The 16,220-nt window shown below is 41.8% G+C and overlaps 1 protein-coding gene across 2 annotated transcripts in view; it reads right to left on the bottom strand.

Moving 5' to 3' along the window:
• XPO1 (exportin 1) overlaps positions 1–16,220 on the bottom strand; it is a 131,179-nt gene that overhangs the window by 78,634 nt on the left and 36,325 nt on the right. For both annotated transcript variants that reach the window (XM_075339347.1, XM_075339348.1), the window contains exons 4-12: positions 7,568–7,640; positions 7,327–7,388; positions 7,200–7,244; positions 3,996–4,177; positions 2,728–2,776; positions 1,286–1,405; positions 1,063–1,191; positions 801–959; positions 512–709 (exon numbers count right to left, since the gene is read on the bottom strand). In XM_075339347.1, coding sequence (XP_075195462.1) covers positions 512–709; positions 801–959; positions 1,063–1,191; positions 1,286–1,405; positions 2,728–2,776; positions 3,996–4,177; positions 7,200–7,244; positions 7,327–7,388; positions 7,568–7,640 — 1,017 coding nt within the window. The remainder of the gene's footprint in view (positions 1–511; positions 710–800; positions 960–1,062; positions 1,192–1,285; positions 1,406–2,727; positions 2,777–3,995; positions 4,178–7,199; positions 7,245–7,326; positions 7,389–7,567; positions 7,641–16,220) is intronic.

Raw genomic sequence — 16,220 nt, 5'->3', positions numbered from 1 at the left:
GTGGCTCCTGCCTATGTACCCGCAATGGGTACCTCAACCTTAACAACACCGCCGACCAGAGTGGGGTGAGAAGGGAGCATGCTGGGGGCCCTGATATGGGCCCTCTTTTCTTCCATCCGACCTAGTCAGCAGCTGCTGCTGACTAAGATGTGGAGCTATGCGTGGATGTCAGCCTCCTTCGCACAAAGCATAAAAACTGAGGAGCCCGTGATGCACGGGAGGGTGTATAGCAGAGGGGAGGGGTTTACACTTTTAAGTGTAATACTTTGTGCGGCCTCCGGAGGCAGTAGCTATACACCCAATTGTCTGGGTCTCCCAATGGAGCGACAAAGAAATACGGAATTTCATTTTTACCCCATTTGCTTGTTAGTTGCTTAAAGAGGCCATACTGGATGGCCATGCTCGTGTGTGAACTGTATGATGCCTTACACCCATCACTTAGTACTGTTCATATAAATTACACCATTCCAGCTGCTAGACCCAAAAAATGGTTGTGGAAATTAGATTATACCTTTGACAAAACCGGCAAATAAAGCTGTCTTCTAGGCGGAACATCAAAATGTTGACTTCCAGAAAGAAGTGGTGATGTTGAAGTTGAAAACGGACTTTCTCTGTACAACTCTGCAGCCAGATGGTTCCAATATTCCAGACATATTTTGAAGATTTCTGTTTCTTCTACTTCAGACACCAACAGCATATAATGGAGAGCCTGAATATGGTTCGAGGAAAAACAAAAAACTGTTAGCCCTGGTACAATGCGAATGGTTTACATAATATAATGGTGGTTAAAGTAAACCAACCTCCATAAGAGTTTCCCGCAAGTTGAGCCTCTTTTCTATAAGTTGCCCATGCTCTTTTAGAAAAGTGCACAGGAACAAGCTGAGGTTCTGGATGAAATTCTGCTCGTCATCTTTTCCATTGGAATAAGCAAGACGGATGTTTGTATTTAATGGCAACATCTATTATTGATGGAGGAAGGGAAAAAAAAACAAAACAAATTAATGACAAATGTAGGGATAATTTTATATGTTTTCCTTAAATGAACTAAGAAAAACGTCTCACCTGTTTAAGTTGCATCATAGTCAGAGTGAAGAGAGTCACGAACTGTTCTTCATATTGGCTGACACTAACGCCAGCTATTTCCGTTAGACACTTTAAAGACACATTTCTGAACATGGGGACATTTAGAAACTGAAAAAGATTAATCACGTTAGACAACTTTTCCCCTGTACAGAGTATAAAGCAAGCTTGTGTTATTTTGTCACGGTAAATCTAAATACCCTACCTTATAGATTAACGTGCTGATCAGTTTGGTCTCAAATATGTAACCCAGTGGTATCCAGTTAAGAAATCGCAGAAGTGTTTCCAAGGTGGCATGAACAAGGGGAGCATTCTGTGAGTTTTCCTAAAGGGGAAGAAAAAAACAAATAAAGATTTTATTCTAAGTTCTATTTTTTTCGTGTTTATTGTTAAATATTAGTTACTTTTGAGGAAACAAGTTAATAAAGTAATGTTTAAATATATGTTTTTAATGTATCATGTTCTGTGGTGGGTTAAAATAATAAAATTAAATCTGTTACACTTGTATTAACCCAGTGCAGGACCAAAGAGGACAGAACATGATAGACAAAGCTTTTAATATATTTTTCCCCAACCTGTTAACTCATAGGCTGAATACATTGGTGTATAAACATACTAGAGCTAAGTAGGAAAGCCACAATACATGACAGGGAGGATGGCTCAAAATATTTTCTTATGCAGCCTGTTTTGCGAACTTACTTAACTTCATAGTTTCATAACTAAAAGGTAGACACAAATCCACTGCGTTCAACCTATACCCCAGCATATTGATGCAAAGAAGGTCAAAACCCCCGAGGTTCCACCTATACCCCAGCACATTGATGCAAAGAAGGTCAAAACCCCTGCGTTCAACCTATACCCCAGCACATTCATGCAAAGAAGGTCAAAACCCCTGCATTCAACCTATACCTCAGCACATTGATGCAAAGAAGGTCAAAACCCCTGCGTTCAACCTATACCCCAGCACATTGATGCAAATAAGGTCAAAACCCCTGCGTTCAACTTATACCCCAGCACATTGATGCAAAGAAGGTCAAAACCCCTGCATTCAACCTATACCCCAGCACATTGATGCAAAGAGGGTCAAAACCCCCGAGTTCCACCTATACCCCCGCACATTGATGCAAAGAAGGTCAAAACCCCTGAGTTCCACCTATACGCATGGCTATAAGCTTGCATTTGAGGATACAGTATTTACTTTCTTTTGGCTAACCAGTACAGCACATCGCTTATACTGTACCTCCCGCACACCAACAATTCTATTGAAAGCTAAAGTGCAGTTTAATTTGTTGTTTTTTACTGTACAGTATTTTGTATTAGTGTACTATATAGGACATTTTGTATTACTGTAATAAATCTGTATAAATACAGTAAATATTTTTGGGTTGTGGAACGAATCGCCTGTGTTTCAATTATTTCCTATGGGAAAATTCACTTTCATATAAGAGTAACTTTGTTTAAGAGCGCACTCCCGGAACCAATTATGCTCGTAATCCAAGGTTCCACTGTACTGACAATTCTTGCTAGTTTGTACACATGAGCCTAGGGGGCACCACTGATTTCTTGCAGAGAAAATGATGTGAAAGTTTGTGATAGTCATTGAAATTGGGAGGATTATATCACTAGTGGCGGCGCACAGACACTTACCATAACAAACTGGCAGAGTTGAAATATCTTTGAAAACTCATTGCACATACTGTAGAAGAGGAAACAAAAAGTCTTCAGTTACAAAGCTATTACATTATTTATATCAAAATCTGAAAACCAACTATAATACACAAAAATTAGCATAGAGGAGGAGCCAGTAGCTCCTTTATATTCTTGGTTTGGAGGCAATACAATTTGCGTAGCAATTAGGTAATATATACACAGAAATTACTGATCTCTCAAAACTCTTCAGAGAGAAGTGCATGTTCTATGGTATTCTAGAGCACACACCGTTTTCAATGCACATCATGAACAGAAAAGAAACCTTAAGGATGTGTGCACGCTGAGTTCTTGGTGCAGAAATTTTCTGCACCAAAACACAAGTTTTTTGTACCATGCATTTTTTTTTTAATAAAATCAATGAAGGAAAAAAACAAAAAAAAACAAAAAATAAAAACACCACTAAATTGACATGCTGCAGATTTTTTTCTGAAAAATGCTCACTAGTCCCTAAGGCCCGTTTCACACATCCGGCATTTCGCTGGATTCAGCACACTCCATTACTGTACGATGGCGTCGCGGTAAGCTCTGGTCACATGACAGCATTTGACCGGAGCTTGCCGCGATGCCATTGTACAGTATTGCACTGTACTGGAGTTTGCCGCATCCGGTGAAATGCCAGATGTGTGAAACCCGGCCTTAGATAAGATTCCCCGAGAGGTGTAGTTTCCAAAATGGGGGTCACTTTTATGGGTTTATGCTGTTTGGCATGACAGGAACTCTTCAAATATGACATGTGGTTGGCGCTCCTTCCCTTCTAAATCCTTCCATTCTCTGACAATACAGTAGTTTTTCACCACATATGGGGTGTCTGTATACGCAGGAGAAATTGCATGGTCAATTTTCTCCAGATAGCCTTATGAAAATTAAAAATTTAGGACAAAAGCAACAAGTTTGTAGGACAAAATGTATCTTTAATTTTCATGACAACCTATGGGTTCAAAGGTGCTCACCACACTGCTAAAATTCCTTGAGGAATCTAGTTTCCAAACCAAGGTCACTTGTGGGGGAGTGGGGGCTTCCCACTGTTTAGGCACCTAAGGGGCTCAGCAAATGCGACATGGCATCAGTTACCTATTAAAGCCAATTTTGCACTCCAAAAGTCAACAGTAACTTAGGACACCAAGCAGACTATAGGATTGATAAAAAGAAAAATCCCTCCGTTCTTAATAGAACATTTTCAAGTGATCTTTGAAGAACACATTTACCTGTCTTTTAGGTGTTTGGCTTTCACTTGTGTTATTTGTCCACTGGAAAAGTCAAAAACTTCTTCGCTCAGAAGCTTCAAAATGACCATATTGTTCTGACAGAGGCTCTCACTGGTCTTGCTGGCTCCTACAATATCACTGATGAATGTGGGCCAATGTTTGGGCCATTCTTGTTTCAGTATCTGAAATGATACAGTAGCAATTTATAGATTCCATTTATTAACAACATGTCTTCTAAATACTCCCGAAACCACAAAGTTATAGCTTACTGTGTTCCCACGATGAGCATTTTGGGGTGTTTAATGTTGCTGATTTTCGGCATCACTTCTGCACCAGATAGTTATTTGCAGATTGCTAGCAACTTTTTGTTTTCCTTTAAAAAGGAAACCTGTCAGGTGCAATATACAGCCAGAACGACAAGCAGGTCTGGGTACATATTGCCAATCCCTGCCCAACAGTGCCAGCCTATAGTAGCATAGATAAAGGGATCTTTAAAAAAAGGATTTCTAAAGATCCCATATGATATGCTAATGAGTGCAGGGACTAGTCGCAAAGGCATTACATCCCTTGGCTAGTCTGCCACCTTAGCATGTAAGCAAGCCCCTGCGGGCGTGCCCAACATGCTAATGAAAGCGCAGCGTCAGAGGATGGTTGCGCACTCACCTCTCTGCTGCCATCGTGCCAAACTCCATTTCGCATTGTGCGTATGATCCCGGACTTTTGGTCATGCGCACTATGAAGCCAGCTGTACTCGTCCTGGTTTCCAACTTATGTAGTGCGCATGAACGAAAGTCCGGGATCAAGTGCACTGAGCCGAAGTCCAGCGTCGGTTGAGACTACAGCAGAGAGATGAGCGCGACCATCCTGTCACTGTGTATTCATTAGCACGCCCACAGGGGCATGCTTACATGCAAAGGTGGGCAACTAACCAAGGGAAGTAATGCCCTTTTGACTAGTCGCTGGCCTCACATATGGGATCTTTAGAAATACCTTTTCTAAAGATCTATGTATGCTACTAGATACAGGGAAGGTTAGGCAGGGATTAGAGATATGCACCCAGAACTGCTCGTGGCTCTGGGTGCATATTGCACTTTACAGGTTCCCTTTAACATGCATTTTTGTCTGTTGGTTTTGGTAGGTCATGTTTTTAACCTTTTTCCATCCCAGCTAATTTTAAAGTTTTTCCTCCCGTTCTTCCTAGAGCCATAAAACTTTATTTTTTTTTTGTCCACAAATGACAATTTTTTTTTTTTTGCAGGAAGAGTTGCACCTTTAAGATGTCATTCATTTTATCAAATAGCGTATTATAATCCCACCCCCACCCCCCCCCACACACACACACAAATGCAGTGGAATTACTAGGTGAAAAAAAAAAAAAAATGCAATTCTGACATTGATTTTGGTTGTTTTTTTTCACCTTGTACACTTGTGTGGTGAATTTGACCAGAGAATAAGTTTCTCACTAGCAGTAGGATTACAGCAATTCCTTTATATCTTTTTTGCTTTTTAACAAAGTGCAAGAAAAAAAGCCCAAACATTTTTGTTGGGTCACAATTTTCCAAGACATGTAATGTTTTTATTTGTGTAACTGTATGTGGGTTACTTTTTGTTTTCTAAGGGGGATGGGGGAGGGGGGATGCTGACATGAAATGTTTATTGATATTATCTTGGGCTAGAGTTTGATTTTTTTTCTCTCTTATTCACATCATTTTTTGGAGTGGTGCAGCAATGAGACAAAGCAAACCACTTGCCATTTCAATTTCTTCCTGTTTACCGATCAGGTTAGTTATATTTTGATAGATCTGACATTACTGGACACTGCAATATCACGTGATTTTTTTTATATTTTTAAAAAGGGATAAAGGAGTGATTTGAACTTTTGTTTTCATCTATAAAAAAAAAAAAAAAAAAAAATATAAAAAAAGGTTTCTTTACTTTCCACTATTAGTCCATTTAGCGATTTATATTTACAATATTCACCAATACCATAGTATTGCTACATATGGTAAAAACAAAGTATCGTTTGAAGCCCAACTAGAGCGATTTCAAGGGAGGTCCATCATGACAAGCATGGAGGTCTTCAACAGACCAATAACTGTTAGGCTATGTGCCCACGCTGCGGAAAATGCGCGGATTTTGCCGCGGATTTCTCGCGCAAAAGCCGGCCGCGGATTTTCCAGAAATCTGCAGCACAGCTACTCCCCAGCCATTTCTATGGCATTTGGGAAATGCTGTGCCCACGCTGCAGATTTTTCCGCAGCGGAAATCGTGCGGTTTTCCGTGCGGAAAAATCTGCAGCATGTCAATTATTGTTGCGGATTTCTCCGCAGGGTCCCATATACTTACCTGCCTCACCGGAGTCACTTTCTCCGTCCGGTGTACAGGAGCGCAGTGAATCCAGGTCAGGAAGGAAGAGGTGGGCGGGGCCTGCAGAGCTCCAGTCATGTGACAGCCGGAGCTAGTTCAGGCCCGCCCACCTTCTTCTGCAGACGCTGAGAGAGTGACCCGGCTGCCGGAAAGCGAGGTGCTGAATGATGGAGGTAAGTATAAACTCCCCCGATCACTGACGCATTTGTTCTGCATTGAGGATGCAGTGCCGAAGCCATGGTACTGTACCCTCATTGCAGAATGCCCGCACTATATCCGCACGACATTCCGCAGCATGGAAACAGAAAAAAGTTGTGGTGCTGTTTCCTGGGAGCTCCTGCGGAATGTCTTGCGGATATATCCGCAGGACACTGTCCCCGTGGGCACATAGCCTTATAGTAGCCAGTCTGTGTCCCTCTATGGCATCACAAAAGCGCCGATGGGCGCACAGAATGATGTACCCTCATGCTGAAATCAGAGTTTGGCACTGGCACCTAATTACAGACATGGGTGGAGCTCTGCTCTACATGCGGATGTTACAGGTAAGTCTTAGCTGCAACACAGCCATTATCTGCCGGACTATGGGCGAGCTCACTCCATACATCCGTCGGATCATGTGTTTTCACTTCAATTCTACTGCGGAAATGCACGAAGAATGCAAGAGATTTTTATCTACAGGTATTCTACATCTCATTCAAGTCTGTGGGGAATGTTTACAAATGACACATTTACTACTAGAGAAATTGACGAGCTGTGGATTTTAACAAGGCAGAAAAAAAAAATAAATAAAAAATAGTCATGGGAACTTCACCTAAAGCACATTTTGCTGCTTCTTACCTGTACAAGAATCATGTTCAGTTTTCCAATGTAGACATTCTCTTTCTAGAAGGAAAACAATTACATTACAGTTCTCCTAAGGTCACTTATTTACTTCACACTTTATATGAAAATAATAGTCACTTACCTCAACACTCGTGGCATCTGAAGAGGTTTTTATGATCAGTCCAACCACGTATTTCTTTATACCTGGAAGGGAGATGCAAAGCTAAAGTTGATCTTCAGTAAAGAAGACCTGTACAACACAGATATTGCCTTGTGCAGCTCAACATCATCAAAGTGCTCCGAAAAGAAAAAACATTTGCTACTGCTATAATTATACCAAATCACAGCTACTGTTATATTTAGGTTTAAAAATGAATATTTACCTTCACATTGATTCCGAGGAAGAATTTTCCATCTCGTTTTGATGACATTTTCCAATATTTGCAGTCCATAGTACTAAAATTGGAGAACAAATTCATGTTAGTAAATGATGGCTACGTAGTGGTGTTTTAATAAAACCACTCACAAAATGCACACATCCAACTCATTCACTCAGACAAAATAACATAAGTCAGCTCTAGGCCCACGAGTTTCCATGCAATTTACATTTCTAGAGTAAAACTATTGCCCCTGCTGCCTGATCTGATCACACCAGGAAGACTCAAATAAGCTCTCTGTAGCCAGATGGGCAGCTAAAACGTAGAATATAAATAAAAAAACAAATGTGTAAGAAAGATCACATACAACAAAATGAATTTTCAGGGACAGAGAAAAGTTAGAACAGGTAGAAAATCTACTTATTTTACATAAAAAGCTGCCACTGGCAACAGACTTCACTGGTGTGAAACCACAAGCTCAGCAAGGTATCCCGCAGATAGTCTACCCGGCCTGCCCACATCATATGCAATGTGCACTAACGAGCAAAAGGAACTTTTATACTTTGTCAAAAGAGATTGCAGCACACATTTACCTTTCAGGTATTTCTATTTAAATAACTTTTTAAAATCGTATCTACACAATGACTTATCACATTAACCTAGAAAAATTAGTGTTAAAGTGTTTTTTTATTAAATGCACGTACTTTTGGCTACAAATCATTTGTATGCTGAATACTTAAAAACGTAGTGTCATCTCAGAAATAGTTTAAACTAAATCAGATGGTCAAATAGGAGCCCTTAACCCTATAGACATCAGAACCGTTGCTGTTGGTGTGCAAAACGTTTGTCCAATTAGTAAATGAGGGTGTGCGGTGCACCCCAAATACTACCACAAGGGCATGGTTCACCACTCAGTTACCATGCCTAGACACCCTAATGGATTGAAGTGTTCACTTGAGTGAGCGCTGCTTGAAAAGAAAGCTCAGTGTCTTCATAACTTGGCACTCAACTATGATGGTGATGATCATTTTTGTATTTATTGATAAATCGCAATCCAAAAAGACATTTCAGTCATCAAACATCCTCTCGTGGATATCAGACAAACTGCTTGCTGCACATTGAAGGCTATGGGTATTACATCAAAAGGTATAATTTCTATAAGGGCCAAGTCACCTATTTCACCATTTGATTAGCTTAAAATTGGTTTTGAAGTGACAGACTCCCTTTAAGCTTTTACACCCTCTGCGTATCACAGTACTTTTTACTGCAGAATGAGTTCACAGTGAATCCATCGGCAAGCTTGTTCTGACTGCAGTTTGTCACCTACTTTCTAAGGGGATTCAGGAGGACGCTAAAGTTTACATTTTTAATTGGTAACAATTCAGCTTGCAACAAAGATCAGGTAGATGCTGGTTGCAGACCAAGTCATCAATTAACAATTCCATTTTCAGTCCTATGCACACAATAGGTGGTGTCCCATTCATGTCTTTCAGAGTGGTGGGAACACCACTGCAGTCAGGAAGTTCATGTGGGTCTCAATTTTGGGACTTCCTCTGACCCCATCAAACACCTAAAATATTGTCTTAATGGGAAAACCTCTTTAGGTTGTGTTCAGATGTGTCTTTTCTTCCACGTATGTGCATCAAAATAGCAGTCTGCTCTGAATGTTGCGGGTTTTTTTTTTATACAGAAAAATCTACACTTAAAAGAGCAGCACGGTGGCTCAGTGGTTAGCACTGCAGTCTTACAGCTCTGGGGTCTTTGGTGTTGTCCTCGGTGGGATTTGAACCAGTTTGTATGTTCTCCCCATGGTTGTGTGGGTGTGCTCCCACATTCCAGTATTGTGATCCCCAATGGGGACAGTGATGATGAACACGTCTGTAAAGCACTGTGGAATTAATAGCGCTAAATAAGTGATATCTTGTCAGCAGGCTATCACATTCCAAACTGTTTATATGTGCACGTAGATCATTCATAGATTAGTCCAGCAATAACTACATGACCAGTTCGTTCCTGATAAATCAGCGTTTATAATCTATATGCAAGGTCACATAGCTTAGAGGCTGTCAGTCAAGCAGGAGGCGGAGTCGGGTAGGGAATAGAGCTGGAGTGACAGAGGCTTCAGATGTACCATAGTCCATCAGACTTATTTCCATAGATTATAAATGCAGATTTCCCAGTAAATGTGGAACGGACAGAGATGTAAAGTTATTACTGGACTTGTCTTTGAAAGAGCTACATGCGAATAGAAATAGTTTAGGATTTGAAAGCCAGCTGACAGATCCTCAAAATAAAAAAAAAAAGTTTAGTCTACAGTTCCCTATTGGAAAAAAAAAAACCAAACCATTAAATGATTGTGCCATCTTTCTAAGATCATATCTTGTGCACAATGAGAAGGTCACACCAAGTGGCACACACTGCACGCATACAATTAGGAAATTAAAGTACAACTCTTATTTTATTCCATTCGGTCAGCCGTCCCCCTAATAATTAATTCTGCTAGTATTGCCTTCTACCTTAAAATTAATGGTGTACTTATCAGATCAGGTAAGTCGTGTGATCACAATGATACCCCCTTCCCCTAGGAACTAAATGGTTTTATGTTCTGTGAAGGGGTGGGGATCCATGTCAGTCAATACAAGTTCCTGTAAGGCTGCTTTCACACATCCGGTTTTTGCTGAGCGGCACAATACGGTGCTTTGCAGAAAAAACGCAACCTTTTTTTGCTGTCGGTTGCGTTTTTTCCGCATAGACTTGCATTAGCGCCGTATTGTGCCACATGGCCTTGCGTTGCGTCCGTTTTTTGCCGGATGCGGCATATATAGCCCATGCGCGGCCGGATGGAAGGTTGCCTGGCACTTTTTTTGTGCGGCGAAAAAAAAGACGCATCGGATCCGGCGCGATTTACAATGCAAGCCTATGAGCGCCGGATGCGGCAAAAACGCATCCGGCCGCCGGATGCTTTTTTTTTGCACTGCGCATGCTTCAGTATCAAGCCGCATCTGTCAAAAAACGGACGGGCCGCATGGAAAAACTTATGCAACGAATCCGGTTTTTTTTCGCCGCATCCATTGCATAAATTTTTGAGCCGGATTGAGCCGCACTGCAAAAACCAGATGTGTGAAAGCAGCTTAACACAATCGCATGGACTGTAGCATACACTTTCTCCACAGCATAGAGAAGCAAATGTCACAGTATAGTGAGGATTGACTAGAAACAGCGGGACGCCTGAATGATTTAAAGCCGGTGATTCCCAGGAAGAAAGTTCATTTTCTGTTGACTGCTGCTCTCAGTACAGTGGCCGGGCAGCTTCATAACACTATTAACCTGCAGATTTACCCTATATCTGCAGATTAATAACATTATCCGACTAGGTAAGATCGCTTTAAAAAAAATCTGCCGACATAACCAAACTTATATAAGGTTTGTGTTATTTTTTTTGTTTCCAAAACCAGAAAGGGCCCGTATGGACACATGTGCATGTATTAATACTGACCTGGTAAAACTACTACATACTCAGATTTTTACAGACACTAGAAAATTTGTCACTACTGCATTAGATTGATGGCGCTATAGAGGTGACATTTTTTTTTTTTTTTTTTTTTTTTTTAAGTAAAAAGCTAACTAACTACAACAATTCACACTGCCCCCACTTTATCTTGATGCCATCCCGCCCCATATTTCTGGAAATATATGGCTTCTGTACACAGTAATATTAGATGCCTGACTATAGCATACAAGCTGAGTGCTTTCTGCTCTGTGGGAACTCAAACCTACATGCATTTTAGATGTGCCTTTCAAAATGCCATCAATACATCAGATTTCTATTTTATTTCTTCTTAATGCTTAAAGAAGATTAAAAATCACAATAACAGTTGCACTCAAGCAAGAGGGAAAAAAGCTGAAGGATGCAAATGGACACCGGAATGTGAACATGCATTACTGCTTAAAAATAAACAAAAAAAACATGAAAATAATGGCCAATTTTATTTGAGCCCTGTTCCCACGTAACAATGTACCCCTCAACGGGGTCCTAACCTAGATTCCCTCTGTCAAGCCTGAGGCTATGTGCGCACGTTGCGTAAATACATGCAGTTACGCTGCGCTTTGTAGCGCAGCGTAACTGCATGCGTCCTGCGTCCCCTGCACAGTCTATGGAGATTGTGCAGGGGCCGTGCGCACGTGGCGTTTTAGAGCGCAGCGCTTCGGCTACTGCCGAAGCGCTGCGCAAAATGAAGTGACATGTCACTTCTTCCGTGCGCTTTGCCGGCAGCTCCTGCTCTGTCTATGGGAGGAGCTGCAGGCAGAGCGCATGGAATCGGCTTCACTACGGACATTTCTGCAGCGATTTAAAGCGCACATGTGCTCTTCAGATCGCTGCAGAAATTTCTGCAGTGAACTGTACGCAATGTGCGCACATAGCCTGACTTCATATATTGGCTGGAGAAGGACCTGCTAACAGGTATTAAAAACGCCTATAGTAACTGGGAGGAGTGCACAGAGGGTATGACCCCATAAAACAAACTAAGTATCTCATTATTTAAAAAAAATATATATTTTATCTGCAAAGTATCTCGTGCTTTTTGCTAAGCAGTAATGCATGTTCACATTCCAGTGTTTATTTGCATCCTTCAGCTTTTTTCCTTCAGGTCTGAATTAGTGCATTTTATCCATTAATGTAGATTCCATATGAATGTATATTCAGAAGATTACCCCCTACAACCAATACTCAACGTGCACACACATTCTAAGAATGCAAACCTCCAAAATATAATAATTACAATAAAATGGGATTATAATTCTTATGCGACAACAGTCTGTCTATTCTCATGTAACAGGATATTGAGAATTTAATCAAACCTGTCACCCAATGGCCTCCTGTAATAAAAGCATCTATAAGATCATGCAGATAAAGCTCAGTGCAGAGATCCCCTCCAGACCACAGATTAAAGCACCACCCAAGCGTTTTCTTTTGGGGTTTTTTTTCAGCGCTGGAGTGGGGCATCTAATCTAAAAGGTCCCTGACCCTGTTGTACTCACCCTCAGCCATCTCCCCTTTCATCACCGCTGCTCTGATCCCACAGCACCATCTTATGACTGCAACCTCAGGCTGGCCGGAAGTCAGAAGTTACGTAACTATCACTCAATGCATCTCTATGAGAGCCAGAAAGAGGCTCTTAAGACTTTTATAGAAGAGTGCTGTTACGGCCCCTGAGTCTGTTGCTCCACGTTCCCCTTCTGCTTCTCGTTTGCGTCGTTCCAGTCGTTTGGGAACTTCTTAGCTTCCTGAGTCTAAATCCCAATTTTGAGCTACTGAGCATGCTCACGGACTTAGTAATTTCTGAGGCTAGGTGTGTACTCTGTTCTGAGCATGTCTGCGATGTGGCATTACATGATTGGCCGTGGGTGATGTCACCGAGGATGCGGGGATCACATGGTCCTCGGCATGTGACGTGGCATTACATGATTGGCCGAGAGTGACGTCACTTCTGTCGTTGCTCGTTACTATTGGCCCAGGGTCGTTCCTGTTAATTATCCTCCATCTTGGGAGCAGAGCCAAGTTTATAAAGGGCCCTGGAGCCCACCTCTCGGCACTCAGTCGTTACATGTGCTTGTGTGGGAGTAGACGCTCCATGCGAGTCTGCATAATATCCCCGCTACCAATCTCTATAGTGGTACCGGGGTAGGCAGGGACCTAGTACCGATTCGGGCGTCGTTATACCCGCTTCCCATGCTTTAGGGGAGTCAGGCTAGGTAGGAACGTCTCCCCCTTCGCTCCTGTTCACTCTCTGCGGATAGCATAGAGTTCCCTGGCTCCTTATAGTGCCGTTAGCACACGGGACTTGGACAGGGACTTGAGCAATTTCAGAGAACGCTATTGCTCTCTGTTATCAGTTGTCATATTAGATGCCTGTGACCATTAACAGGAGACCTGTGCATTCTCTCATTACCTAGGAGCATTGTTTATGCTTTGTTAATTTACTAGCTTACTTCTGTGAAGTAACAGAGGTTTTCCTATTCGTATGGGGTAGTCGCCCTAACTTATTTTCTACCACATATTAGTTTATGCTAATACGGTACTCGCTGTGAGTTAAACAGGGTGTGTCGTACTAGTCCTTGTGTTGCTGTGAAGTAACAGGAACAAGTACTACTTCTGTGGTACAGACACCCTTTTCTGCTGTCACCAGCAGCAGTTGCACGGTGGGCCCTGACTGCCTGTTACTCGTAATTAGTTATACCAGGCAGCCCCGTAACAAGTGCCCTATGGCTCATTCCACAAAACACTTAATTCAGCAGGTGATAAAATGACAGAAGACCGACGGGAGAGTCTACAATAGTTGAAAACGGCTGAGGGTGAGTATATGAGAAGGGGCTTTAGATTAAAAGCACCACTCCAGCAGTGGGAAAGGGAAAAAAAGGGTACGGGTGTCAGCGTTTTGCATCAGTGTATCCGTTTACCATTAGTGTTTTTCCATAGACTATAAATAAATTACAAAATACACAAAAAGGTACCGCTAACTGCTGTAAGATATATGCAAACAAAGAATATATGAAAATTAAACTGCAGTAATGCTATATGGAATACACTTAGATCATAAATTGACCAATCCATGCGACTATCAACCACGGCAAGTTGACCTATATTTGATGGGACCCCAACTATGTCATGCCTCACCTGGGCTAAAAGCTTCAGACTTTCCTCGCCTACATCATGCTGCTCTTCAATGCGGTACGATGGTAAAAAAAAAAACGAAACAAAAAAACAAAACCCTGTAAAAATCTACGTCTTAAAGGGTTTGATATGCACTAATGCAGAGGTGCTTGGATGATATAAAAAAAAAAAAAAAAAAATCAATCACTCCGTACTCTATAATGCACTGACACCTATAGTTTTACAAAATTACCCGATTGTCGGAATGTTTTTTTTTTTTTTCTCGGTTTCACAAAATTGGAAAAATTAGAACGGATGTTTTGCCACTTTTAATTTACTTCTAAAGAAACAATGTCTGTTCTCTAAAATGAGATGGTAAAATAAGAATTGTTTTTTACTCTACAGACAAATCATTGGCTGCTGCTCTTATTTCTGATTTACTTTAATTGATCCATCTTTACCTTTCGCAGGGAAATGTAATTTAAAACAGGTTGTCTGCTGCATAATGTTATAATATTGGGCCCAGAGGAACAGAGCTTCTCATCTACAGATCCCGGCCATTCCTCCACATCACTGCCTGTTTCCTCCCAGGGCTACTTTTATATTAAAGGAGGATGTCCACTACTTTGACAACTCCTACTCATTTCCCTTGTTCGCCCACGTACAAATAAAGCCTATCCTCACCTCTGGTTATGACATTGGGCCTGCGACCAGTGCTCGGCATCTATCCCATTAGGATGTGGCGCTGTGCTGACTTCCTGCTCGAATGTCTGAAGGCGGAGTGAAGGAAGCAGGTGCTGATTGACACGTGGGCCCTGTGACCAATGTCACACGGATCCTAGGTGAAAGGCTCCTGACATCACTGGAACCGCAGCCACACAGGAGGAGAGGATAGGCTTCTTTATTTTTCTGGGGCGAAACAAGGGCAATGAGATGGGGTTGTCCAACTAGTGATCAAACCCTTTTAAGTATGTGGTCTCCCACAAAGCCTATCTACAGGCACAAAAGCTGCCAAGGGCTTGCTAAAAGCCTATTACACTGAGTGATCCCATTGCGGCAGATGGACAGATGAAACAGTGCACTTTAAATGCTGCTGTCAGAAATGCAAGAGGGCATTAACAAGGTTTTAGCAGCTCCACTCACTGCTATGAGGAGGCGCAATCCTGGCTGTGTGACATAGCAAATCATCTGCCAAGTATGAAGACTCCCCTCCGGATCATACATGGGCCCCATCACAATGTACAAGTATGTCCTAAGATGTTAATTCGGTTAAAAATATAATTGGGTATCAGCAACTAGTGCCTATTCATTGTGATGACATTTTATCCCAGTATAATGTATGTGCTGTATCAATACCTCATCTATAACTATAAGCAGATTCTATGAACAGTCATTGTTTACTTCAAAGAAATGAAGGTTTGTTATAGTCGTGAGGTTATTACAACGGTGCTGTGTACTGGAAAGGATATGCTGTGTGGAGCAAATTTACAGCAAATCAAGGCAAAAGGTTTAAACCCTAGTTACTTATACTAAAATTTGCTGCAAAAACTGCCGTTTGGATCTTCGCTCAAGTGAGCAAGTGTGAACATTTCAGACCGAACTGTTTTATCCCCCTTAAACTAAGCAAATCATTGATATAGCGAATCAAAAATCCATAGCACCTTAAAAAGGTTTGAAAGTCAACAAAGACTGAAGCTTGATATAGACAACACCTGCCCAATACAGGCTTTTATCATACATGCCATATTTTTCGGTTATAAGACGCATTTTTCCTCCCAAAAATTTGAGAGGAAAGTGAGGGGTGCATCTTATAATCTAAATGTAGCTTACTGGGGTGGTGGAGAGGGGTCACAAGAGGCCGAGGAATGCTGAGGCGGCTGTGCAGGGGCAGCGTCGGCTGTTCGGGGTCTCCAGTGGCTGCTGCTGGGGTAGCTGTGTGGTGTGTGTGCGCGGGGTCTTCGGCGGCTGGACTGACACTGCGGGTCTAGCGGTGACTTCAAATAATGC

The sequence above is a fragment of the Anomaloglossus baeobatrachus genome, chromosome 3, assembly GCF_048569485.1.
Source record: "Anomaloglossus baeobatrachus isolate aAnoBae1 chromosome 3, aAnoBae1.hap1, whole genome shotgun sequence".
Classification (NCBI taxonomy): Eukaryota; Metazoa; Chordata; class Amphibia; order Anura; family Aromobatidae; genus Anomaloglossus; species Anomaloglossus baeobatrachus.
This window is presented reverse-complemented; position numbering and strand designations above follow the sequence as displayed.